Raw genomic sequence first — 27680 nt, forward strand, 5'->3', positions numbered from 1 at the left:
AAAAATTATGTCTTAAGAGGACAGAAATAGAGATGCTTTGTAAAGTAAAAAAGTATTTTACAGCGAAAAAGGCTGGAGACCAAAATAGATAATAGGATTCCCTGAACATCCCTAAAAGGGAGAAAATATGTTAAAAATAGAAAAACTGAAATACAGAAGGAAGAGATGCACAGAGCTAGTCAGGATTGGGACCCTGGGTCAAGCTATCCTATTCACTTCTCCCAGAACTGGTTTTCCATCTGACCACTCTGCCTTGTGTTTTGCAGAACCATGTGAGGACCAACCCAGGAAGGTGGACTAGATGAGAGCTCAGAGGATCAATCTCCTTGTCCTCGCCCTACTCAGAATGGAACAGAGGAGGCCCTGGCCACGGGCCCCCGAGGTTGACAGCTGGTCTATGGTCTTGCTCTCAGTGGTCTGGGTGCTGCTGGCCCGCCCAGCAGCTGCCATGTCTCAGTTCAGCACCTTTCGCTCTGAGAACCGTGACTGGACCTTCAACCACTTGACCGTCCACCGGGGAACAGGGGCTGTATATGTGGGGGCTATCAACAGGGTGTATAAGCTGACGGGCAACTTGACCATCCAGGTGGCTCACAAGACAGGTCCAGAGGAAGACAACAAGTCTTGCTACCCACCACTCATTGTGCAGCCCTGCAGCGAGGTACTCACCCTCACCAACAACGTCAACAAGCTGCTCATTATTGACTACTCTGAGAACCGTCTGCTGGCCTGTGGGAGCCTCTACCAGGGGGTCTGCAAGCTGCTGAGGCTGGATGACCTCTTCATCCTGGTGGAGCCATCCCATAAGAAGGAGCACTATCTGTCCAGTGTCAATAAGACAGGCACCATGTACGGGGTGATCGTGCGTTCTGAGGGTGAGGATGGCAAGCTCTTCATCGGCACTGCTGTGGATGGAAAGCAGGATTACTTCCCGACCCTGTCCAGCCGGAAGCTGCCCCGTGACCCTGAGTCCTCAGCCATGCTTGACTATGAGCTACACAGTGATTTTGTCTCCTCCCTTATCAAGATACCCTCAGACACCCTGGCTCTGGTCTCCCATTTTGACATCTTCTACATCTATGGCTTTGCCAGTGGGGGCTTTGTCTACTTCCTCACTGTCCAGCCTGAGACCCCCGAGGGCATGGCCATCAACTCCGCCGGAGACCTCTTCTACACCTCACGCATTGTGCGTCTCTGCAAGGATGACCCCAAGTTCCACTCGTATGTGTCCCTGCCTTTTGGGTGCACACGGGCTGGGGTGGAATATCGCCTCCTGCAGGCCGCTTACCTCGCCAAGCCTGGGGACTCCCTTGGCCAGGCTTTCAACATCAGCAGCCAGGATGATGTACTGTTTGCTATCTTCTCCAAAGGGCAGAAGCAGTATCATCACCCACCCGACGATTCTGCCCTCTGTGCCTTCCCCATCCGTGCCATCAACCTGCAGATCAAGGAGCGTCTTCAGTCTTGCTACCATGGCGAGGGGAACCTGGAGCTCAACTGGCTGCTGGGGAAGGATGTCCAGTGCACCAAGGCGGTAAGGAGGTGCTCACCTTGCTCTGCTCCTGATTTTCGGTCCAGGCTCAGACTTCCTGTTCATATCTTTCTGCCCACCCTGCTCCTAAACATCCAAAGGCCTAAAATGAGAGAGGTTTTCAGGTTCATGTTATCAGGTGATAACCAGTGAACATAGAGAGTTACTAATCCAATCACTTGTCAATTGATTGATTCATTTAATCACTCGATAAATATATATATGGAATGCCTACACTGAGCCAGGCATTACTGCGGGCTCTGCAGGCTTCAGTGGTGAACCATACAGACAAAGATCCCTGCCTTCATGAGGGTTACATGCTAGTGAGGCAAGACAAATAAACTGCATAAAATATATAATATGTCAAATGAAAATAAAGCAAGGAAGAAGGAGAGGCTGTGCCAGAGGAGTTGACTTACCGAGAAACCAGCATTTGAGCAAGGACTGAGAAAGGTAGGGAAGTGAGCAACAGCAGGTATCTGGAGAAAGCATGCAAAGAAAGAGGGAGGGGCAAGTGTAAAGAATTCCAGGCATGTGTGGAGTGTTTGAGGAACAGCAAGGAAGCCATCACAGCTGGATCAGAGCATATGAGAGAAGGAGTGGTAGGAGGTGAGGTCAGTACCAGATCCTGTACTTGCAGGGCCGTATAGGCCACTGTGTGCCCAGTTATGGGGTAGAGAAGGCAGTTGGATATGTAAATCAGAAGAGAGTTGAGCTTGACTGATAGATTATAAACTAGAGAGGAAGAATTAGAAGTCTGTGCAAGGAAGGAGTGAAGGGAAGGGAAAGGAAGCTCAGGATCCAGACCTTAAGACCGCAGAGTTAAAATTAGCAGAGAGCATTATCCTATAAGAGAGTCAAGATGCTGTCATCTAAGTCATCGCTGTTACCCTTCCATCCATCTATCTGTTGTTCTACCATCAATCATCTGTACATCCATCTGCCTCTCCATCCATGCGTCCATCCATTAATCATCCATCTGCCCACCCACCCCTTCATCCATCCATCCCTCTATCCATCTATCATCCATTCATCCACCCATTCCTCCTTTTGTTTAACAAGTAAGTGTTGAAGATTTTCCAAGTGCCCAGTGTTGTACTAGTCACTGAGGATGCAAACATAAAAAGACATCACTACCTTCACGGATCTCATAATCTAGTGGGAAAGAGGTATAAAAACAGGTGGCAACATAATGCAGTGGCTAAGAGTTTAGGCTTATGAGATAAAGACGAGGGTTCCCATTCCACTTGTCTTACTTACTCACTGCCATTGAGCCAGATCCAACTCATAGCCACCCCTCCTTGGGTTTCCAAGGCAGTATCACTACGGAAGTAGATTGCCCAACCTTCCTTCTCAGGAATGGCTGGTGGGTTTGAACCACCAGCCTTCTGGTTAGCAGTCAAATGCCTTATGCACTATGCCACCAGAGCTCCTACTTGTCTTACTTACTAGCTTCTAATATCTTAATGCCTCAACCTTTCAGATTTCTCATCTGTGAAATGGAAATGAGAATGTCTACCTCATGGTAGGGTCAGATAAGATAATATATGAAGAGATTAGCACCAAGGTTGGCATGTTAGTTAACTGTTAGTGTGATGAATGCCAAAATTGGTTTCTCTGCAAAGAGCTGTGGGCTCAGGATCTGCAGCCCATAAGAAAATCTGGGACTGATTTTGAGGGATCCCTATAGCTGCTTTCTGAGGACCCTAAATTGAGGCTGCCTGCTATTGTAAGCAAAAGCCTCTTTTAGCAATGAGAAAACAGATCATGACTAGGCTCTGCTGCTGTTCATGCCATCATTTTTGCAGTACCGTAGGGGTAAAAACCAAACCAAACTCACTGCTGTTGAGTCATGTCTGACTCATAGCGACCCCTCCTTGGGTTTCCGAGGTGGTATATCTATGGAAGTAGATTGTCCAGCTTCTTTCCAATGAGGAGCTGGTAGGTTTGAACAGCCAGCCTTCTGGTTAGCATGCCTTAGGCACTATGCCACCAGAGCTCTCACTTTAGGGGTAGTGAGTAAGATTATGGGCTTTAAAAATCTGACAGATTTGGATTAAAAATCAGTTCTACCACTTACTAAGGAGCCCTGGTGGCATGATGGTTAAGCACTTGGCTGCTAACTGAAAGGTTGGTGGTTTGAACCCACTCAGTGGCCCTGTGGGAAAAAAGAGAGTTGGCAATCTGTTCCTATAAAGATGACAGCCAAGAAAATCCTATGAAGGAATTCTGCTTTGTCATATGGGGTCACTGTGAGTTGAAATTGGCTTGACAGCATCTAACAACAACACAACCACTTACTACCTTTGTGACTTTGGGCAAATTATATACCTGGTATGAGATGTAGTTGCTTCATCTTCACAATAGAGATAATAATACCTCCTTTCCATGGTTATTATTAGGCTCAAATAGAATATTTGTGTAAAATGCTTAACACAATACCTGGCACATCATAAGAAATCAATAAATGGCAGCTATAATTATTAACGTAAACAATAGTAGTACGTTCTCTGGGCAGTAACCTTCCCTTCTGTAACATGAAGAGGTTGGACCAGATAATCTTCAAAGTTCTTTCCAACCCTGTAATCTGATGTCCTATGAGCCTAACTGATTAGGCGAAGTAGAGAGGAAATGCAAGGGTTAATCTCCTTGTGGTGTGCAGACTGGTTAGCATCGGCCAGAGTTGTCAGGAGGAAACTGCTGATTCCGGCTTCCTGTGAGCCAGGGGGAAGAGGAAGGCGACACCCTTCTCTGCTCCAGTGGCCATGCAGAGAGACAAGCCCGGGCTAGTGACCAAAAGGTGGCAAAGGCACTGGGAAAGAGATGACACCAGGTGAGGCCAGGACCTCAGAGAGCACAGCCCCTCACTCGCCAGCCCTTCAGCATCACACTTGTCTAGACTTTGCCAGAGCAGCTTCCAGAGAAGGGCGCCATTGAAGGTCCTTACAATCCAACAGATCCCAGGGATCTAGGGACCCAGAAAGATCTTAGTGGCCTTACAAGGGGAGAAGGATCAATGACAGATGCTGTGATCTCAAAGGCATGATTTGTTTTGTTTTTTTCTTGTTCATGATAGTTCATATTTTTCTTTTTTTCTTTTTATCTTAAGAGCTTGTTTTACATTCAACATTACATGTACATTTAGTTTCATTCCCCATTTACCATGTCCAACCCTAACCCAGTCTCCTCTCCTCCCTACCCTGTAACCCTCCCCCTGTGTCCCTCATATTTATGCACTCCTGTTTGTCCTGCATTTCCTCAGTTTGAATGTTGGTCCTCTGGTGTCCTGTGGTCTGTTGCTCTAAGGGATGTATTACCATAGAGTATGTGGGTGCGTTATCCTGGGATGAGTGGTCTGCGTGTACATCTTGTTAACTATTGAGCTGAGAGCCAGCCCCTGGGAATGCGCTTTATTCCAGGCACAGAATGTATTCCAGGGCCATAGTATTGGGGATCTCACCAGATTTCATCTGACCAGTAATTCTGGTCATTATTGAGTTTTTGGATTTTGTTCCACGTTTTTCCTCCCACCCTATCTAGGATCTCCAGTTGATCCTTTCCTGAGTGGTTGGCATTGGTAGCCAAGCATCATCTAGTTCTTCTGGTCTCAAGGGTCATCATGTCCTATGGCTAATTGCTTCCAAACGCCCCCCCCCTTTTTTTTTTTTGCATTCTTCTTTGGTTCTGATTCTAGGAGACCATTAGCTGCATCTTAGATGGCTGCTTGAAAGCTTATTAAGACCCCAGTTGCTACTCACCAACGTAGGATGTGGAGCAAAGCTTTTAGGTATTTTGTTGTGTCGAAGTCATGTTTTTAACATGATCTCTGGACTTAAATGGAACTCTCAGATCAATAAAGATTTGACTTTGCCCCCAGAAAAGGAACAGGAAAGGCAAATAGCATGCTTTTAATAAGGCATTTGACTGCTAACCAGAAGGCTTGTGGTTCAAACCCACCAGCCACTCCTCAGAAGGAAGATTGGGCAATCTACTTCTGTAGTAATACCACCTTGGAAACCCAAGGAGGGGTTGCTATGAGTTGGCTCCAACTCCATAGCAGTGAGCTATGCACTAAAGACTGTGCTGGGCAATTTGCAGGTTATCTCTCTTGATCTTCACAATGACCCTATAAAACAAGGAGTATCATCCCCATTTTACAGATGGAAAGGAAAAAGACCCACAAAAACTAAATAAATTGCTTAAATCTACCAACTATAAATGATAGAGCAGGCATTTGAGTTCAGGCCAGCTAATATCACTTCTGAGTCCACACTGTTTTGGGTAAGCCAGACTGCTTCTAAGGAAAGCATACCCCACGCTTTCACTATTTGAGGAAAAGTAAAGGGAGCATCAGTTGTTTTGAGAATATCTGACAATTTAGTGAAGAGAGAAAGACATACAGCCAATCCCAAGGGCGTGGGCTCAGAGAAAAGCATCTTTTATAGTTCTGGAGATTCTAGAGTCGGGAGAGATGTTACGGTTAAGTTTTTTGCTTCTGTCATGATTTCTCAGACGGGCTTGGGCTGTGCCTGAACCAAGACTCTGCAGCCTTACCGGCCCCTGGAAGAACTGTGAAAGAAGCTATAACCATGGGATCAAAGCCTTTTAGAGCCAAAAGGAAGCTTGATAATTCCTGGTCCAGTCCTTCTACTTTACAGATGAGAAAGCTGAGGCTCAGAGAGTATATGTGACATTTCAAGATCACATAGCTTGATAGTAGACAAGATTAATATCTGGGTCTCTTGAGTCCTTCATAGGCTGTATGCTGTCTACAATGTAGGGATAAGGAAGAGAAAAATTAAAAGGTAGCTGACTATTCTGACCAGCCTTTCTAAACCAAAAAAAAAAAAAAAGACCATTTCCGACTCATAGCAACCCCTCCTTGGTTTTCTGAGGTGGTATCTCTATAGAAGTAGATTGCCCAATCTTCCTTCTGAGGAATGGCTGGTGGGTTTGAACCACAAGCCTTCTGGTTAGCAGTCAAAGGCCTTAGGCACTACACCACCAGAGCTCCCTGGTTTTGATCTTTGTAAGGGGCTAGAAATTTCCATCACTGGCATCACTGGTATGCTGGCAAATATTAAACAACTGGCTCTCTGCAAGGGTGGAGATGTATGAAGAAGCCCTGATTTGCAGCATCTGCCAACTTCCATGGTGTAAATACTTCCACCAGGGTGATTTCAATCTACTAATGTGATACTACAAAAACAGAGATCAGTGCATTCCAGACCCTATAGTTTGCCTCCCTTTGTGAGAAACGTATCCACTTTGCTTTGTTGGGTCCTATATTATGCAGAGTTTAAGGGTCATCCACACACAGGTGCAGCATCACCATTTCTACCAGGAGCAGAAGTAGGAGCAGCAGCTCTCCCCAAAACACCAAGTATGCACAAGACGGGAGTCTGTGTTCCCACTGGGACTGAGAAAGGAAGGGAAGTCCTTGTTTTTGAAAACATACGTGCTATAGCTTATAAATCAGTTATTACAAGGAAATGAGGCTGTCACTGAGTGATGTGTCAGCATGCTCTTCTGTGGTGAGGGCAAGAGGAGGAGGTTGAGGGAACCGAAAGCAGTATTCTCCTTGATGCTTTCTATGCTTTCCACAATAGTCATTTCCTTTCTCCTCCAGGATGTCTTTCCAGATCTAGAGGGAATCACTGCCTCAGGACTCAGGGCTCGTTTGGGCCCAGAGTCTGCAGCTTTTGCCCATTGGATTCCATGTTGTGCAATCAGTTGAGGAGTTTCAGGGCACCCGTCATGGCCCAGCCCAGACTAGGCACTGTGCAGAAAATGCAAACTGGTCAGCAGCCCCCTGAGGACAAAAAGTTCTAGATCTTCCAAGAAAAAAAAAAAAAAGCTTACTGCCATCAAGTTGATTCTGACTCATAGCAGCCAGGGTTTCCAAGGCTATAAATCTTTATGGAAGCAGACTACCTCATCTATCTCCCATGAAGCAACTGATTGGATTCAAACTACCAACCTTTTGAATAGCAGATAAAGTCCTTAACCACTGCACCACCAGAGCTCCTTCAACAAGATCTTAGAAGTCATCAATGTAATATCTCTTTTAATAAGTGCAAATGATTGACATGCTCAGGTGCTAATCATAAGTGTAGAGGCTCCAGTCTACCCAGAGACATCTTGGAAGAAAGGTCTGGTGATCAGCTTCTGAAAGATCAGCCACTGAAAACCCTGTGGAGCACAGTTCTACTCTGACACCCAAGGGTTCATGAGTTGGAGTCAGTTCAACAGGACTTGTTTTTCATTTGCTCATTTTTAACAGCCCCAAAGATGATGCTACACAGCCTGTTAGCAGCAAAGGGGAGACCAGAGTCCAGGTCTTCCTACTTTCTGTCCAGCAGTTTTTTTACTTGCTCAAGGTGATCTCTTTCCAAAGATGTCCCAACCTTTCTGACAGATACTCTTAATATAGTCACATTACCACTCACTATAAGAGGCTGAAAATAGGAAGGACGACACCTCTAGAAATCCTTTTTATTTAGATTTACACAAACATTGTTGAAGGTTAATTGTTGAGGGTTATTACAAACAATTGTGGGAATAGGTATACAATATACAAGGTTTGTCTACATGCATTATTTCATTTGCTTTTCAGTAATTCTTTTAGAAAGGTTGACAGGTATCATTATAAATGAAGAAACTGAGGTTTATGTAGATTAAGTAATTTTTCCAAAGCATAAGGCACTGTTCAATAATATTATCATTAAAATGTTTTTCAATCTGTCTCCAACATGCATACATACTAGTTGCTGTTGAGTCAACTCAGCTCTGATTCATGGCAACACGCACATGTGTCAGAGTAGCACCGTGCTCCATGAGGTTTCAATGGCTGATTTTGGGGAAGTAGATCTTCAAGCATTTCCTCCAAGGTGCCTCTAGGTGGACTTGAACCACCAACTTTTGGTTAGCAACCAGGCATATTAACCTTTTACACCACCCAGGGACTTTGTTCCCAACATAGAGTAGTAAATAGTTGAATGGCTTAAAATTCCTTGTGCCCTAAGGGAAACCCTGCAGCTACAGAAACAAACAAGAAACATTTTCCAGGCTGATAGAAATCTTCTATAATGTTGCCTCTGGACTGAGTATTCACTAGGTGGACCTTTGACTAAAATAGAAAGATGCCCACAGAATGACATGGTCCACAGGGACACTAAAATAAACATAAGACTGGTTCCAGCAATCAGCTTTACAAATTGCCCCAGAAAAATCAAGGGTGACTCTTAAGTGAGTGGGAGGAATGCCTGTTCCTTTATCTAATTCTATAAGAGCCAATATGGAGTCAATTTGTGGGTCAGTTGGTGCGAAGTTTTTGTTTCCAGCATGTGTTAGGACCCTGAACCCTGTGTCTGTGCATCTCTGAGGCCTGGTATCTTAGAACTGATGGTTAGGGGTGAAGGTGCTATAGGGTGACTCAGACATGCCTCCACTAATGATCACCCCAAATGACTCCTCTTCTTTACAGCCAGTCCCCATTGATGACAACTTCTGTGGACTGGACATCAACCAGCCGCTTGGAGGCTCGACTCCAGTGGAGGGCCTGACCCTGTACACCACCAGCCGGGACCGCATGACCTCCGTGGCCTCCTATGTCTACAATGGTTACAGCGTGGTTTTTGTGGGGACTAAGAGTGGCAAGCTGAAGAAGGTAAGAGGCTGTGAGCTCAGACACATAGTGCTGGTCAGTTACTCTGCCAAGAGTCCCTCGTGGAAGGTAGCTGTTGCAGGAGATTTGACTACAGATACCTCTTTTTTTTTTTTTTTTTGGAAGGGGGTGGCAGTGGGAATGAGGTGGGAGGGGTAGAAGGAGGTCAGTTTTGTGGATGATCTTCTATTGCTTCCCTCAGTCATCAGTCAATGGGTTTCTGGGGAATCTGAAGGAATTTCAATCTTGTTCACACTTCAAGGAATTGTTGTTGTTGTTGTTGTTATGTGCCTTCGAGTTGGCCCCGACTCATAGCGACCCCTCCTTGGGTTTCCGAGGCAGTATCACTACGGAAGTAGGATTGCCCAACCTTTCTTCCGAGGAGTGGCTGGTGGGTTTGAACCGCCAGCCTTCTGGTTAGCAGTCAAGTGCTTTAGCCACTATGCTACCAGAGCTCCTAAAACTTCAAGGAATTAGGAAGGTGCATATTCCTAGGGGGAAAAAAATCACTCTTCATTCCCAAATCAAAAAGAACTGATTTTTTTTTTAATTATCTACATTATGAATAACCCATATCTAAACTCCCTCCTCAGACTGTACTGGTCAAAAGCCTTTGTTGAGCCCAGAGAAGCTGGTTAGAGCAAATTATGAACCCCAATTCTAAGAAACTGGGACAAATAGTGGTGGTAAGAGGCCAATCACCTGTCTTCTCTATTCCTGCAGTCAGACTCTTCCCTTCTTCTCACTCCCAGACCTTTGCTGCAAGGAGGAAGTAGACATCATATTCCATTGCCTGCCCTGGGCATCTCTGCCAGCTGGAGGGAACAGGCTGTCTAAGGCTGGCAGCATGGGAGCCCCTTGTGCAGCAAGCTAAAGCCAACAGCTTGTACCTGCTTGTTTAGTGCTTAGGGTGCGAAGAAGGAGCACAATCTGGTTCATTATGTGGGATTACAGCAGCCACATTCTTTCTGGTCCCAGCTAATCCCCTTTTCCCAAGCTTACCCTCCTGCCACATTTCCTCAGTCCCACCACCTGTGGATCAAGGCACATGGAGACCTCACTGCATCTCACACTTTGATGTTGACATTACCCCTACAGCTCTGTCCTCCTAATCCATTTAGAACCTTGCTAGGGAAGTTGTTTGGGAGTAACTGTAAGGAGGGTAGAAGGAGGAAGCCCAGGGAAGAATTTCTAAATTCTACTTATTCTGAGTTACTGCCAGAGGAGGTGAGAAGAACTGGTCTGGGTTTATGTGCAGGTGCTGAACCTCCCAGACCTCTTCTGGGTCTCCTGACACCAAAGCCCCTTAACCCTTTCCTAGCTCAGTGAGAGCTCCCTACATGTTCCCTGTTGTGCCTTGGACCCTGCCTGAGACTGTGGACTCTAGTTTAGCTTCAGATACATGGAAGAGAAGGGAAGTGTGGTCCTTGAGTTTGCTTTCCCAAATTGGAAAGGAAAGAAGTTTCTATTAAGATGGATATAAAACTAGAATATTTCCCTGGGACAGGGTTTAACTTGGCCCCCAGGACTGGTACATCTTTGCTTGGCTAGGGTTCTCATATACTGTGATACAGATTGTGCCTGGAAAAGGAGCTTTGGGCCAAAGGGTCTAACCAAACAAAACTCATTGTTGTCGAGTGGATTCCAATTCATAGCGACCCTATAGAACAGAGTAGAACTGCCACTAGGGTTTCCAAGGCTATAATCTTTACAGAAGCAGATTGCCACATATTTCTCCTGTGGAGTGGCTGGTGGATTCAAACCATTGGCCTTTTGTTTCGCAGCCAAGTCCTTGACCTCTGTGCCAGCAGGGCTCCAAATGGGTCTCCTTATAAAACCAAACTCATTGCCATTGAGTTGATTCTGACTTACAGTGACCTTCGTTGGGTTTCTAAGGTTGCAAATCTTTATGGAAGCAGACTGCCTTCCCTTCTTTCCATGGAGCAGCTGATGGGTTTGAACCATCAACCTTTATAATTAGCAGTCAAATGCCTCAACCACTACACTACCATAGCTCCTTCCCAAGGAGTCTTGTAGGGTGTAAAGCCATACTGAGGGTCCCTTGTCAAGCCATATATCCTAGTGTACAGACATCTCTCAAGAGGGACTCCGCTTACAAGTCATCTACCCACAGAGACCACCTTCTTCTAAACTGCATAAAAGCTTTCGAAGGGCCAACTTCAGCCACAGCTAGGCTGGTGCTCAGCACCTTCCCTGTTTCTTTCCCCCATGTTCAGTTTCTGCTGTGGATCATTTGCATGACATTCTGTTTGTCTCCTTTATTCTACTGAAAAGTCTGTTCAAGGCAGGGGTAGCTTTATTAATATGTGTTCCCTTTCTCCTCCCTAGTCCCCTCCAACACATGTTCACATATGATAGAACCTATAACTGTTTTGAGAAATAGAACCATTCTCTAAGGAATCTCAGAGAGTATCTGGCACAGTGTGTTCATTATTCTGCAGGGAAACTGAAGCCCAGAGAAGAGAAATTACTTACCCAAGCATAGAGACCTAGGACAAGTTGCTTCTTGGCTTGAGCCCAGTCTGGAACTTGTTTTACTTAAAGCAGCAGCTACAGAAACTGGAGATAGAGGTTGACAAAACTTCAGGTCCAGGCTTTGCTATAGAGTTCAGCCAGAAGCTAGTGCCTCCACTCTCTTTAACCCTAGACTGGAGTTAAGGAATTAATGTTTGCTGAATGGATGAAAGTGGAATGAATAAAAGAAGAACTATTCACCCAGATTCTAGAAGACCCTTGTGCTGACCTTCCCCATATGTCTGTGCTTGCGTGTGTGAATGCAACACACACGGGGTGCTGCTTGGGCCATCTTTCCAAGCCACACACCCAAGTTGGCCAAGTTCTCTTGGCCCTGCTGGAACCCTGGTGGACAAGTCAATTTGGAGGCAAGTCAGCAGGTTCAAGGGCAAGGCTAGAGGCATGGCTGCCTGCAGCTAGTTCCAACCTGTAAGTTGGCTGCTGCTCCTCACTTGGCTGTATGTATGAGCTCATAATCCGCCTCCTTCCTCCTCTGTGCAACTCACCCTTCCTTTCTACTCACCCTCCTCCCAGGCACCTGATGCTCATACCCTGACTCTTGCCAGCTTCCCCTTTATCCACTGATCACCCCACCCCTCTCCAGAGAAACAGCTCTGAGGAATTTATGGAATGTCCCCAGGAAACCTTACCATGGTCCAGACCCCATAGCTCTTTCAAGACAGGAAGGAAAATAAAGAAGGAAAAAAAAAAAAAAAAATAGCCAAGAGTTTGAAGAGGTGGGGGAAGCAGGGTACGTCAGAACTACTCACTTCTTCCCTGCCTGGCCAGGTGTCTGTCAGACTGTCCAGCCTTCCTCCACTGCAGCACATAGGAACAGGATGTCACTCTGTGGGGAAGTTTAGAGGAAGCAGGGACTCATGATAAGTGGCATGACCACAGGGGCCATTATATGCTGTGTCACATTCTCACTCTACACTGCTCTCTGCTAGAATACTGTAGACCAGACCAGAGTCCTCTGAGGAGCCACATGTACACAGAAGGAAAAGGCAGAATAATGGTAAGACCTCAAAACCAGGATGTGGAACACTAGCATGGGTTCCAAGGGTCAGTGCATTACAGATGATAAGAAGACAGGCAAAACTTCACCATAAGGGTGGGAATATGCAAGTGGAAACAGCAGCAATAGTGTGATCAATCTGGAAGGCATTATGAGAAAGAAGATTACCAAGGTCTGCTTAAAGGCTAGAAGAAACAGATGAACTGAGTAGGGGGTGAGAGAGAATCCCTTCTAGACTTGTTTCTAGACTTGGGTGCCATATTGGAAAAGGTCAAAGCACATGCGTGGAGGGTCTGGAGTTCAGAGAGATTGGAGAGGGAGAGCCTCTTGAGGATCTAAAATACATTTTTGGTAGCAGCTCAGGTGAAAAGGATCTTGGGAATTTAGCTGACCACAAGATCAACATGAGCCAATTGTGTGAGAGAGCTTTAGCTAAGTTAATGAGTCTTCACCACATTAATAAAAGAATAAGTTCCAGGTCCCGAGAAGCAGTGGCTCCACTGTGCATTAGGGATAACATTGTAAGAGGTCCTAGCAAACTAAAATATATTCAGCACAATAACCAAGAGCCGGAAGGATGTGGGAACCATGCTACATGAATAATATTTTTGAAGGGATGTTAATCTAAGGAAAAAAGAGGAAGGGAGGAGATAAAACAGCTCTCTTTAGATCATTTAATTTACTGAACACTTATGATGTGCCAGGCACTATTATAGGAGCTTTAGATCTATTAGCTCATTTAATCTTTATATAATTCTATGAGGCAGGTGTTATTATCATCTCCATTTTACAGATGAGGAAATGAAGGCCAAGAAAGATAAAGAAAATTGTCCAAGGCTACACAGCAAGTAAATGGTGGAGCCAGGAGTTGAACCTAGGTCATCTGGTTTCACAACCTGCATGATGAACCATTAGGCTTTTTAAGATGAATTAGACACTCTGTGTGGCCCCGGAGGGCAGAATAAGGCAAAAAAGCAGAAGTTAAAGTAAAATAGATTTCCACTTAATATAAAGAAGAAGTTTCACACAGCTAAACTGTTCCATAATGGAATGAGTTGACTTGAGAGGGAATAAGCTCCCAGACAGTGGAAACATTCAAGCAGAGATGGGATATGGTCAGTCAGGGATTCCATTCAGGGGATATCTAAAGTGAACAGATGAACATTTCAATTATTCTGTCCCTCTTTATCTGTCTTATTAGGTAGGACTGTGTAAGAAAGGAGAGCACACTGTAGCAGAGAAGAGGAGCAAAGAGAGGAAGGCTGAGGCACCCCAGATATGGGCTTTGAAATCAAGGCTGGGTTTGAGCCTGCCTTAATCATAGTGGAAAGCCCTTCGGGATCATGTAGGAGGTAGCTTGGCCCAGACAGAAAAAAGCCTGGCCAAGATGATGGGGGCAGGCAGGCTTGGGGCAAGATAGAGGGTGGGGGAAGCAGGGTAGTCTGGGCCTGTGCTTACTCTACAGTAATGACATCCTTCTTGGCTAAGAAGAGGCTGTGGGAGTCCAGATATGGGATCCTGAGAGCTAGCACCAAAGCAAATTGGAGAAGAGTGGCAACAGGAACTAGAAACTCATTTAGTAAGACTCCCCAGGTTGAAAGGAAGGAGGAGTAAAGGAGGCAATTCAAGAACAAGTAATAGAGCCTAGGCCAGAAAGGGCCAAGCTGAGAAAGTGGAAGATACCAGGAAGATGGAAAGGAGGCCTATCTCAGGGTTCAGGATAAAGTCTTCTCTGGTTTCTTCCCTCCATTTACAGCCACTAAAACCACTACATGGTCTCCTCTGAGAGTCTGGAGATGGGATTCTGCCTCTGCTCTCCAGCCCCCTGGCCCCAGGGATCTTAAACAGCAACAGGAAGTGGTGACTTTCTTTTCTCTATTCCCACTGGAAAGCTTGTGCCTGTCACTCAAGGACTAGTGGCATGTCCTTCCTGTCACTATACCCTGTCTCTTCAAGCACTGTGAGTGGTGCCCTCCTCAGACCTCTCATGACCCTTAGTATTTGTTCCTGAAGTGTTAACACAATCGTTGTTGCTAACTGCAGTCACATTGGCCCCTAAGCCGTGGTGATCCCATACACAGTGGGACAAAATGCTTCCTAGTCCTACACCAACTCCAGGACAGTTTATAGCTCTGATGATTGTAATACATAGGGTTTTCATTGACTGATTTTCAGAAGTAGATTGCCAGGCCTTTCTTCGTAGTCTGTCTTCTCCTGAAAGCTCTGCTGAAACCTGTTTCGCAACCTAGCAACAGGAAAGTCTACACTGACAGACAGGTGGGCTGTCCATAAGGTGCAATGGCTGGAAGCCGCTGCTAATGTGTCTCTCTCTCTTGAGATTCACAGATCTTGGAGGAAGGAACCCTCATTTTCATATTTATATCTTCCAATCCCCAGTGCCAGATTCAACATCTATCACACATTAGGTAATTATTAAATTTATCTCAAATCAATTGGGTACCTGCTTTATGCCAAACACCCATTTGCACTAATTGGAATGGAATCAGGCACCAAGAGTGACTCCTGTTGATGTGGCTAGTTTGCAAAGGAAGTTATAGTGTGTTGGGTAGGTCAGGGGATGAGGAGGGGGAAGGGCTGGAGAGGCAATGGGGATGAGAAATCAAGGACACAAGAGAACTTTTGGTGGATAAAGGAAAAGAATTTGGGGTGAGATCGTAGTCTCAGAAATGTTGATTGGCATAGGAGGTGGGGTCAGCATTTATACCATAGCCTAGAGACCCATAGAATAGCCAGGACAGCCATCCTCCTCACCTGTATCAGATGTAGGTTTGCCTGAAGCAGGGAGGCAGGAAAGAAGGTCCAAGTAACCACTGTTCCCCCTGCCAGTCTTCTGCTTATAGGACTTCTGGAATATTTTTGCAAATTTGCAAAGACTTGGCCCCTTCCTAGCCCTGGCCTCGTGAGACATTACCTCTATTCCCATTAGCTAATGGCAGCTGTAATGTCTGTGAAATTCTTGAGGAAAATTCTTTCTGCCTTTCCCTATAGGACATACCAACCCTAGGTCTCCAGTTCCCAGTCCACAGGAAGCCCTGGCATCCCAGTCCTATTCTTTTCTTTGTAAACTCACAAATGATTTACTAAGCCAAGCCAGGAAATCCATGAGCCCCTTGCAGTAGCAGCTTATACATTGGAAAGAATCCACCAGGAGTAGCAAAGCCCTGGGGATATTGCTCAATTATTTGGTTACGCTGCCCATTTACGAGATGCCTGCTTGGAGTACTTTCCTCAAATGCTTCAACTAAGTATGGTGATCACCCCTGTAGCTCCACCTCATTTTATAGGTGCAACAAACTGAGCCACAGACAGACTAAGGATCTTGGCCAACATTCTGTGGCCCACCATTGGCAATATTGACCTTGGCATTTACAGTTCTTCCCAAAACACATAGAAGTTCCTAACCTGTTACTTGGCTCCTTCGTGGGGTGGAGTAGTTGTGGTAGACGGAAGGCCAAGTTGGATAAAAAGCTGAGAAACATGCCTTTCTGTCTGTGCCAACCCCACCAAACAATAGCCACTCATTCCTCTGAGTGGAAATGATTCACTCGTCTCTCAGTCTGAACCCTTGATAATGTAAACAGCCAGGGCTCCAGGTCCAATTCTAGGAGACCTAATGATTCTCCTGGGATTTGGGACTGCTGACCTCATGCTCCAGCTCTCTCAGACATCCTAGCAAGGCTGAGGTTGGGGTAGTGGGAGCAGACACCCCTCTTGCCTTCCCCAGAGCCTGCATCTAGGAGGTGGGATGGTGACTCGGGAGCTCTCCACCACATCCCTAGTAATGAGTTTGGCTGCCTGCCCAGGCTCCCGCCGCCAAACTCGCTGTTTGTTTTGTTGTTTTATAGGCCTCTTGGGTCCCAAGAACTGGTCTTCTGAAAGCTGGGAAAGGCTGCATTTGGTTGGCACAAGGAAGGAGGCATATTTACAGGATTCCCACCAGCACCACGTCTTCTTACTTGACCATGACAGGTGTAGAGAGGGGTGTTGGTTTCTATCCAGAGCTCCAGCTGATCCTGGAGGAGAAGGCCTGATCTCCTAGAGTCATTCTGAACAGGGAGAAACTAAAGGCTCGTTTATCTTTTGCACCTTTAGTGCAGCTTCATAATAGACTTCAATCTTAGATAATATTTGTATGAGGCATTAGGCTATGTGTTCAGCAGGCTGTTTCTCAACTAAAGTGTAAGCCCTGGTTCTTCAAGTTTTTAAAGAAGGACAGGTGAAGGGAACTGTGTTTCAGGGACAGGGAGGGTGGAGCTAATGATTCAAGCTCATAGTGACTCAAATGTTGTTGTTGTGTTGTTGTTATGTGCCGTCGAGTCGGACTTGACTCATAGCGACCCCTCATTGGATTTCTGAGGCAGTATCACTATGGAAATAGATTGCCCAACCTTCTTTCTGAGGAGTGGCTGGTGGGTGGTCTCAAATAGGCTGCACTCAAATAGGCTGCACAAAATCTCCAAAAGTGCTTGTGTTTATACTTTCTTTAGGAAAGTATAAACCATATAAATACATGGCCTTGTAGACCATTCAGCCTTGCCAGCCTATGGACAATGGGCATGGGACATGTATCTCAGAGTTGGAAGGGACCTCCAAAGACCACCTGGTTCAGTCCTCTGTCTTCAGATAGAAACATATTTGCATAATGAAAAATATATGAGTTGATGGGTTCTAGTCTTGTCTTGATTCCAACCTACTAGCTGTGTAAGCTTTTAGTTTTCTCCTCCATGCAATGAAGACAATCATATACCAGTCTCATGTGACTGTATTGAGGATTCAATGAAAGTATTCATTATCAAACTGATCTTTATTGAATATTTATTCTGTGCTAGGTGCTGGGTATACAGTAGTAAATAAAACTCTCAACAAATGTGTGCCCTACTGGAGATTATTTCTTAATATGGGAAGCTAGATGAGATAAGTTAGCACAGCATTTAGTATGTTTAGAAAGTAATAGGTGCTAATGGGAAATTTATTTTAAAAAAGAAAAAGAATGAAGTAATTCACATAAAGCATGGAATACAGAATTTGGGTGGATATGCACTTAAATGTTTGTTGCTCTCACTGCTTAACCTGTGAGCCTCAATTTTTGCATCTGTGAAGTGGGGAAGTAGTAACTATTTTGCATATTATTGTAAGGATTGGATGTAATACTGTATGAAAAGCACTTAATAGAGTGCTTGGCACAAGAGTGTTTTCCATTATTAGTAATAATCTTTGAGTTGTTATTCAAATCCCACTTTTTTCCTCTGGCTCTCTGGGGCAGTGAAGCTGTCAGATCATACTCCTTTTTAGTGACATGTTTGCAAGGTCAGAGGGAGGAAGAGAATCCTGTCCCCTGCCCCTAGCCCTGACTCATGGGAAAAAATATTTAGAAGACTGGACCAGCTGAGCCGAACTAATCTAATCCTGCTGGATTTTGGCATCCAGCTGCATTAGTCACCAGTGAGAGCTTTCCGAGTCCCATATCACCAAACAATATGTACTGACCCTCTCCCCAGGGTGGGGCTGGGGGAAGTGTCGCTTCCGCTTTTGCAGCTTTGCAGAATTAACTAAAACAGGACCACTCTCTGCCCTTTAGGTGCTCTCAAGCCAAATATAATATCCTAGGGCTTCACAGCTCTGCCTCAGATTAACTATGTAACCACATGGGACTTCAGTTTCCTGATCTCCAAACTGAACCACCAATGCCTATCTTGCAAGATTGCTATGCACATTAGAGATGGCGAAGGTAAAGACCATACTGAGCTTGGTGCAGAGTAGGTGCTTAGTAAATGGTAGCCATTGCTGCCATTACTGCTATTACTGCTAGTATGACTCCAATGACTCCAATGACTACTACCACTCCTGTACTACTACCATGCTTTCCTTCCAGGGAACACAAATTCCCTTTGTTTCTATTAGTTCATTAATTCTATTTCATGATCAAGAAGGATTGGGATGACCTTCCTTGTTGCAGATGGTGATATTGAACTTGAGAGATACTATGGTAAATTAAGCGAAGATGTGAGAATTTGAGCCAGAACTCCATACACCATCACACACCTAAGGTCCCTTGTTCAGTCCATGATGATCAAGCCAAAAGTTTGCACGTGCTTGAGCTTTTCTTTCCTTCTGTTATCATTTACATGAAGATACAAGGTGGTGAAGGCACACTCAAGGCTCCTGCATTCTGAATCTTATACTGAGGTTCTACCCCTTCCCTGGCCTCAGTCTCCAGAAAAGTATCTAGGCTCCAAGGTGAGTAAGGGGTTTAGGAGCTGCTATCACTGGCTTTGTTCCACTCAATCATCATCCCTTTGCACTGCTTCTGGATTTCTACTTCAAAAGCTAGAGCAACCAGCTGAGTGTCCTCAACTAACCTGCGAGGAGAAATAGCACCAAAAGGCTTCAGTAACTAAACAGGAATTCTCATGCTTTACTGTTCAGGAATGAATGGATGAGAAACCAAGGAAGGGGGAGAACTGTGGAATCGAGACCCTGCAGAGGGGTTCGGGCCCCCAGGGAAGAAGGATGATGATTCCGCCATCAAGCAGGATTAGGAGTCTTTCTGAAATGTTTCTCATAGATAATACACCAGAGAGCATCCCAGAAGACTGGTACAGCCTGCTGACTTTGGGCAGATGAGGTATTATTGTCGCATTTTATGGATAAGATAGCTGAGGCCTAAAAAGGTTAAGTGATCTGCTCAAAATCACCCAAGTTCTTCACAAGAGGAAAGACTAGAATCTTGGTTCTTAGATTCCAGTCTGTAGGCCCTTCTCTTTAGATTAAGGAACTCTGGTGGTATAGTGGTTAACGCATCTGACTGCTAATCAGAAGGTCAGTGGTTCAAACCTACCAGCCACTCTTCAGGAAAAAGATGAGGCCATTTGCTTCTGTAAAGATTTATAGCCTTGGATGCTCTGTGGAGCAGTTCTACTCTGTCCTGTAGGGTCACTATGAGTCAAAATCAATTAGATGGCAGCGGGTTTGGTGTTTTTGGTTTTTCTCTGTATTATACATACAAACATTCCCTCTGTGCAAAACATCAGCTTAACCTCCTCCTCTCCCTAACAAACAGAACCTGAAATTGGGCTAGAGATCATTACTGCCTCAGGTCAAGAGTTCAGCTGAGTTTCCCATCTCAGACCTGACTACTTCTCTGGGCTGAGCAGTATCTCTGAGCTCTCACTTCACAGGTCTTTGGGGATCTTATTAGAGCTTGCCCAGCAGAGATCTGGCTTGACCACAAAATGCTTGCTTTGGGACTAAGAAGTTGTGACAAATCAGAACACTGAACTGAGAATCTCAGGCCTTGGATGTTAGTCCTCTAAGCATGCCATTTATTTTATTTTGTATCTTTTGCCTACTATAAATTAAGCCCTTCCTATGTGCTAAGCTCTGAGATGAATGGTCTTCTAATTTTTTTTCTTCCAATTAAGCCTAAAAATATTCTTGTACACTAAGAATTAATATTGTGTCCATTTTACATATGACCAAACTGAGGCTCAACAAAGTTAAGTAACTTGCCAAGTCACATTACTAAGTGGAGATCTGTGATTTGAAGCCGTATCTCTCTTGACTCCAGACCTGGGCTTTTAACCACTGGCTTTTAACAATCTGTTGGACTTTGCTAAGATTCCATTTGCCCATCTGTATCCCACCACCTGCCCTACGGAGAGCTACAAGGAGATGCAAGAGAGAAGGAGTGGGAAGGCTAGCGCTATGCACTCTTGCGAGCAAAGATGCCCTGGAAACCTGGGACATGGCAGCTGTCACCTCGGCACACGCTGCCTTGTGCCACTAGCCTCAGGCCTCCTCCTCTCCCTCCCCACCCCACACAGGCCAGGCCACAATGGGTAGGGTGGCAGCTTTTTTGTGCCACACACAGTTCCCAGCTGACTCCCCTTTCTCAAGGCATCATTGTTTGCCGTGAGCTTTCTGAAGGAGAAACAAAGGAGTGTCACTGACAAGGCCAAGAGCTGCTGTGTAAAGCGTGGGGCCTGGGCCCATCACCCGTGCATCCCTTGGAGCCCCAAGGCTCTTCTTCAAAGACACTGTCTGCGATCTTTTGTGTGCCAGTCATACCCATTCAGAGCTGGCCAAGCAAAGGTTTGGGGGCGGGGAGGAGAACACTGAGAAATGGAGTCATTTTGATCTGGCAAAATTGGAAGAGACATTAATGCAATAGTTAACTGCCGACCACTGCTGGGGGGATGGGCCCGAATGCTTGTTCTCTGTTTATGGGGCTTATGCAATTCCATCAATATTGATGCCTGATGCCTTTGATTCTGACACTAATCATTGCTATGAATTAAATTTGCAGCCATATAATTAGAATTGCTATTAATAGGGCCCTGAGCTAAGCACTACGATGCGGCAAGTCTTTTTCTTGATAGAAAATGGCATCCTTGGAACTCTGCTAATGGGGCGCACCTGGGATTTGCCAAGAATGATGTGAAAATTATACATTCTATATTTGTATTCGGCCTTTACTGAAATACCAGTGAGCAAAGGTGAGGCTGGAGGGGAGGTTCTTTCCTGGCCAGTGCTATGGGCAGCAAATGGATGGCTCTCATGCTCTTTAAAGTCTTTGGGAAAGGATGTTCCATAGCCAACAGTGATGGCTCATGATCAAGCCTCAGAGGTCCAGAAAGTTCTTCCTTAAGTCTAATGCAAACCAGTTGCCACTGAATCGCCTTTGGCTCATGGCGACTCCATGTGTATCAGAGTGGGACTGTGCTCCATAACGTTTTCAATGGTTGATTTTTCGATAGATTGCCAGGCCTTATTTCCGAGCTTCCTCTGGGCAGGCTTGAACCTCCAACCTTTTGGTTAGCAGCCATGCACATTACCCATTTGCACCACCCAGGGTCTCCAAGTCTAATATAAGTCAGCTAGTACAAATGTTAGTATCAGTGTCTAGATTAGGAGGCTAGATACTATGATGACTTCTTTCTCAGACTTCAAAGTGGCTATGAGCCAACTAAGGAAAAAGGAATGTTTTCTTATGCTCTAAGGTTGATTGACAGGGCTGAGCCAAATGTGTATGGATAGGCTCCGTTGGGCCTCATTTCTAGGTGTATGATTAGGCAAGGGCCTCCACCCTTGGATCCCAGAGAACTGATTAACCTCACACATGTAAGAGCCCACTGCTGCACAGGGTGGAAAATGATGAGCCCCTTTTCTTGTCGAGATGCATTTTCAGGTAAATTTGAAGCTTATTTGAACTGGAGAATCTAGTGTTCCAGCCCCAGCAAACTCTTCTATTCTGATCAAGTTCCAAGTTCAGCTTTAGAGACTCTCAATGAGCCATTTACCGTCAGCCTAAGTAATCACATCTGTCACCATGCACAAGAGTTGTCCAGCCTTTTCCAGCAATGGCACATGTGATGACTCCCTTTTATAACTTGCAATCGTGATTTGCAACAGCTGGCATAAAGGATACATTAGTCCCCATTCTTTTGACCTTCAGACTGAAGATAATTTTTCCTCCAAACCATCATGAATTGATTGTTGTCTTTCATATTTTTTCATCATTCTGAGAAGACAGTGGTCTTTAGAGTTGGATGGATCTGAGTTTCAAGACCCTACTCTACTATTTACTTACTATGTGACCTTGTTGTTGTTGTTGTTATATGCTGTCGAGTCGGCCCCGACTCATAGCGACCCCTCCTTGGGTTTCTGAGGCAGTATCACTATGGAAGTAGATTGCCCAACCTTAGTCAAGTAATTTAACCTCTCTGAAACTCAGAGTTCTCTTCAAAATAGGGATGATAATATCTACTTTATAAGAATTATAGTAAGATTAAATAAACATATAAATTGCTTAGCACAGGTCTCCCATGTTTAATAAGATCTCTCCCTTTTCTTATTTTCTTTCATATATACCCAGATAGAGGATAAAAGAGATGGCTCTACCTCCCCTCTTCCTCATGGCATCAAGGGTATGCCACTTTATTTTCTACTCATTCTCAGGGACAACACATGGAAGATCAAGTCTTCCAAAGCAAATGGTGAACTAGAATCTGAATTCCAAATGCCTTCATTCTTTTTCTCCCCAAACACTGAAAGGCTGGAGAGAAGTGTCCTGCTCCACTTTATACACCAGAGTTTTGCTCTCTCTCTTTCTTCTCAACTAGTCCAGGTTCTTAGGTGGAGTTGACTTAATCTTGAAGGTAGTTTAAGAGATCTAAAGAGGAGAGGTCTTTCCCCCATCTAGATGAAATGGAGCTGAAGTTTCTGGAGGCTAGGAAGCTTTCTGGACTGAATCTGTTCTCAGGTTCAGGGCCCAGAGCTCTATCATACCTTTGAGGTGCTGAGCCCTTAAATGGTACAGAGAAAGGGGTGAGAGTGGTGTCTAAGTGGCATAGTGCCTAAAGCATTTAACTGCTAACCAGAAGGTTGGCAGTTCAAACCCACCCGCTGCTCTGTGGAAGGAAGATGGGTCAATCTACTTCTGTAAAGATTTACTGCCTCAGAAACCCAATAGGGATCGCTATGAGTTGGAATAAACTCAATAGCAGTGAATTTGGTTTTTGTTTTTGACTATAACAAAAATACCACAAGTGGGTGGCTTTAACAAACAAAAATTAATTTTCTCATGGTTTAGGAGGCTAGTAGTCTGTATTTAGGGCACTGCCTCTAAGGAAAGGCTTTCTCTGTCTGTCAGCTCTGGAGGAAGGTCCTTGTCTCTTTCGAACTTCTGATCCTAGGCAGTCTTCATGTAGCTTGGCATCTCTCTTCCCCCTCTCTGCTTCTCTTGCTGGTTGTTTAATGTCATTTACATCTCAAAAGAGATTGATTTAAGACACATTCTATATACTAATACCATCTCATTAACATAACAAAAAATCCATTCCCAAATGGGATTATAACCACAAGTATAACCCCCAAAAAACCGAAACCCCTGCTGTAGAGTTATTTCACACTCATAGCAATCCTGTAGGACAGAGTAGAACTGCCCCATACAGTTTCCAAGGCTGTAAATCTTTAAGGAAACAACCTGCCTCATCTTTCTCTTGAAGGGAAACCTGATGGGTTTGAACCACTGACCTTTCGGTTGGTATCTGACCAGTGTACCACCGCACCACCAGATATAGGAATTAGGATTTGCAACATATATTTTGGGGGGACACAGTTCAATTCATAACAAACAGATCCTCTTAGCAGCACCCAAAATGGAGGCTACTTGTATACAGTATGTTTTATGCCCTTCTGTCATCTGCCCCACACATACATTAGAATTAACTTATTCAATAGAAGTACATACATAGGTTTGACAGAGGATGTTTCTACATATGTATTTGTATGTGCTGAAAATATATCCATGAATATAGTAGAGCATACAAGTTATAAAAACTTTTTACCCATAACCAAATACCTTGAGGGAATGAGTCGCAGGCCTAGAGGCTCAGGACCATAGTCTCCAGGAACATTAGGGTTGACTGGCATAATATACTCCACAAAGACAATGTTCTGCATCCCACTTTGGTGAGTAGCAACTGGGGTCTTAAAAGCTTGTGAGTAGCCATCTAAGGTTCAACTATCGGACTCTCCCCATCCGAAGCAAAGAAGGGTGAAGAAAATTAAAAAAATAAATACATTGGAAAAATTAGTCTAATGGACTAATGGAACATGTGAACCTCAACCTTTATGACCCTGCCACCAGAACCAGATGGTGCCTGGCTGCCACTGCTGACCACTCTAAAAGGGATCACAATAGGAGATCCTGGATAGAGTGGAGAAAAATATGAACAACACTCAAAAAATAATAATAATAAAAACAGGCTTATTGGTTTTACACAGACTAGTAGAACTCCTGAGACTTTGGCACTTAGACAACTTTCAAGCCTGGAACTGAACTCACCCCATGGCTCAGCTTTCAGCCAAACAATAGACAGGCCTATACGGTGAACAGTAACACCAGAGAGGTATAGCACTCTTTAGAACAATCAGCCATGCGAGATAAAAAAGGCAGCATTTGCCCAGGGATAAAGCTCAGAATGCAGGAAAGGATAAGAAAGAAGGATGAATGGTAAACACAGGAAGAGGGAAGAGTGCTCTTACATTGTGCGATTGCAATCAATCTCATGATTCACAATAAGTATGAATTATTGAATGGAAAATCAATTGTCTCTATAAACTTTCACCCATATCACAATTAAAAGAAAAGAAAAAGCTCATGTGTATAGATACCAATTGGCCTATAGTCAACATTAACTAGGGAATTTAGGTACTTTTCAATATAAAACACTGAAAAAACAATTAATATATGTGATTGAGTCCTCAGTAAATGAATTTTTCATTAATTATCAAGCAAGTAGTTTTGGCCTTCATACCTGAAGTTGAGAAGGGATGAGATTCTTGTTGAGTTATCATTGAGGTTGCCTCATTTTGGTTCCCACTGATTCAGGAACATTAATCAATTTCTTTAATGTTGGAAATTAGCCCACTATTGGGCAAGTACATAGCTACTCACATACACATTCATTCATACATTCAACATAATTGTCATTACCCTGGTCAGTTTATATGTCTCTTGCAAGATCTTGAATGATACAACCAAAACCCCAAAATTGGCTCACCCTAAAAGTCAGTGTGATGTACCTGCAAATCCCCCTGCACCTCCAAGCTTTACAATAGTCTAACTTCTGCTCCTCCTGAAGCTGTAAAACATTGGTAGCCAGAATCTTAGACAGATTAGTGATAGCCCCAGAGGAATGGCCACAGCCGGAGAAATAGAGAAATATATATATATTTCCCCACCAACTTCCACCATCAAATCAAAGAACTAAAAAGTCTGTCTCCTTGGTGTCTCCCCAGTATTTATGTCTGTGCTCAGCAGACTACCCTGGGCTGCAGCCAGTCTGTGTATTAGCATTAGTCCATTACATTTTTTATGATGCATGTTACCCCACCACCACCACTATGCAACATTTTATGACTGTCCTTTTCATTTCTGGAAAGAGCTTCGCAGAATGGCAGATGCCTCCATTTCCCCACTCTTTGGGGAGCTGTTTGTAGGTAGTTTGTCCCAGGCTATAAACAACAACGGGAGATAAACCACAGCCACTGGCAATAAATGCATCCAAGACCAAGGAGGTGCAAAAAAAGTGTGTGTACATGCTAGGGGTGGGGGGAGGGGTAGGTAAGCTCCGTGGTTTCTGTGCCAAGTTCAGTGGTTGGTGGGTAGATGATACTCATAGACAGAGTCAAGGGTCTGTTGCATAAGTGGGTGCCACCCTCCAAGTTCACCATGAAACCTAGAAAGAAATCTTACCATTCTCCCTCACACCCTTCTCCTCCACTGAAGCCATGTGCTCCATTGCTCTGATCAGAATCAGTCAACTTTCCAACAAAGAGAGAAGGGTTCCCTTTGCTGTTCTTTTATCCTGCCAGTTCATGTTGCTGCATACATTACTGTGTGCTACTTACCTCCCACTGACGCTCCAAGCTCTTAGAGTAACTTTCTGCAAGTTTCTTTGCCTTCTCCCACTCTCTCTCCCAGTGACATCCTCCTCCTAACCTTTTTCTCCTTCCCTCTCCAAAGCTCTTTCCCTCCCTCATGCTCAAGCCCAAGTCTTACCAATCAATCATGACTACTTCTGGCTCATTAAATCTCCATCCTGGACTGTGGTGGCCCTGACAGTGATATTTATTTATCCCAGCTTTTGAGCTGCACCCACAAGCAAGTCACTCGTGACACTGTAGGAACCAGCACCCGGAGCCAGATTTGCTCCATAAAAGGCACCCCTGGGAGAAGAAAACCAAATTCTGAATGAATAATTGGTCTAGTGGAGATTTCAGACTCTTCCTACACACACAAACAGCAATCGAACGCAAAGAAGGGATAAGGGGAGAGAAAGACTAGCCAGCAAAGCCTGGAATAATTAGTTAACATCTTGAATAGTTTTCCTTCCCTTCAGCCCCACCTTGGTGGCGGGACTTGTCGATAGGGTAGAGTTGATGGTGTTCTTTTTATTCTCCTTATTTGGTTTTGGACTTCACATCAAATGAAAACATGCAGATAAAAGTGATGTGCATTTAAAATGTATGTACACATCAGACTGCTGGAGATAGTAGCTATTATACTGGTTTTTTTTTTTTTTTTTGGCAGTAAGCTGCTAAATTATTTATTGGGTACTGGGCTTTAATCTCATAAACCTGCCTGCAGGCCCCAGGCACTGGCAGCCTAAGCACTGCATAAAACACATACATCGGCGGGCTCCATGGAGCACTCCAGTGACTCTAGGTAGTGATTGTTCATTTGCGCTCGGCCTTTTCCCCCAGATCAGCTCATTAACAGCAGGCAGACCCTTATGAAGAACCTTCTCATTTTCCCATCACAGTGAACTTGGAAATTGATTTGCATCTCTTAGCAGACAAGGGCCCCAACCTAAGCATAATGTACCAGGGGAGCTGTGGCAAGGGGCTACTCTCCAGTCTCTTACCTTGGCTGAGACTGGTAGCCCTAGCAGAGAGAGTAAATGACCCCAGGACATTCCAGGGATTGTCCAGAGCTCTGTGCTCCAAAATATGAGCTCCCCGAGGACAAATCATTTTATACCTGAGGGTCTCGATTTGCCCCCTTGAAATACAAATGATCACCATTATCCTCCCAGGCCTGAGGGGCAACTTTCAGTATGACTCTCCCAGTCATTCTCCTGGGAGCTCTGGTGGTGTAGTGCCTAAGGTATTAGACTTCAACCAGAAGGTTGGCGTTTCAAACCCACCAACCACTCCTTGGAAGGAAGATGGGGCGATCTACTTCTGTAGTGATACTGCCTTGGAAACCCAAGGAGGGGTCACTCTGAGTCGGATCCACCTCGACAGTGGTGAGTTTAGTTTAGTTGAGTCTTTCTCCAAATGCCAAGATAAGAGTAAAACCTCAGTAGTCTATATATATATGTGTGTGTGTGTGTGTGTGT

The 27680-nt window shown here is 44.7% G+C and overlaps 1 protein-coding gene across 1 annotated transcript in view; it reads left to right on the top strand.

Annotated features, from left to right (window-relative positions):
- The first annotated feature begins 346 nt into the window (after positions 1 to 346).
- PLXNA2 (plexin A2) overlaps positions 347 to 27680 on the top strand; it is a 249759-nt gene continuing 222425 nt past the window's right edge. Inside the window, exons 1-2 of the mRNA XM_007953098.2 lie at positions 347 to 1534; positions 9018 to 9200. Coding sequence (XP_007951289.2) covers positions 347 to 1534; positions 9018 to 9200 — 1371 coding nt within the window. The remainder of the gene's footprint in view (positions 1535 to 9017; positions 9201 to 27680) is intronic.

Source organism: Orycteropus afer, unplaced genomic scaffold, assembly GCF_000298275.1.
Source record: "Orycteropus afer afer isolate SDZICR_OR568_19922 unplaced genomic scaffold, OryAfe1.0 scaffold00013, whole genome shotgun sequence".
Taxonomy (NCBI): Eukaryota; Metazoa; Chordata; class Mammalia; order Tubulidentata; family Orycteropodidae; genus Orycteropus; species Orycteropus afer.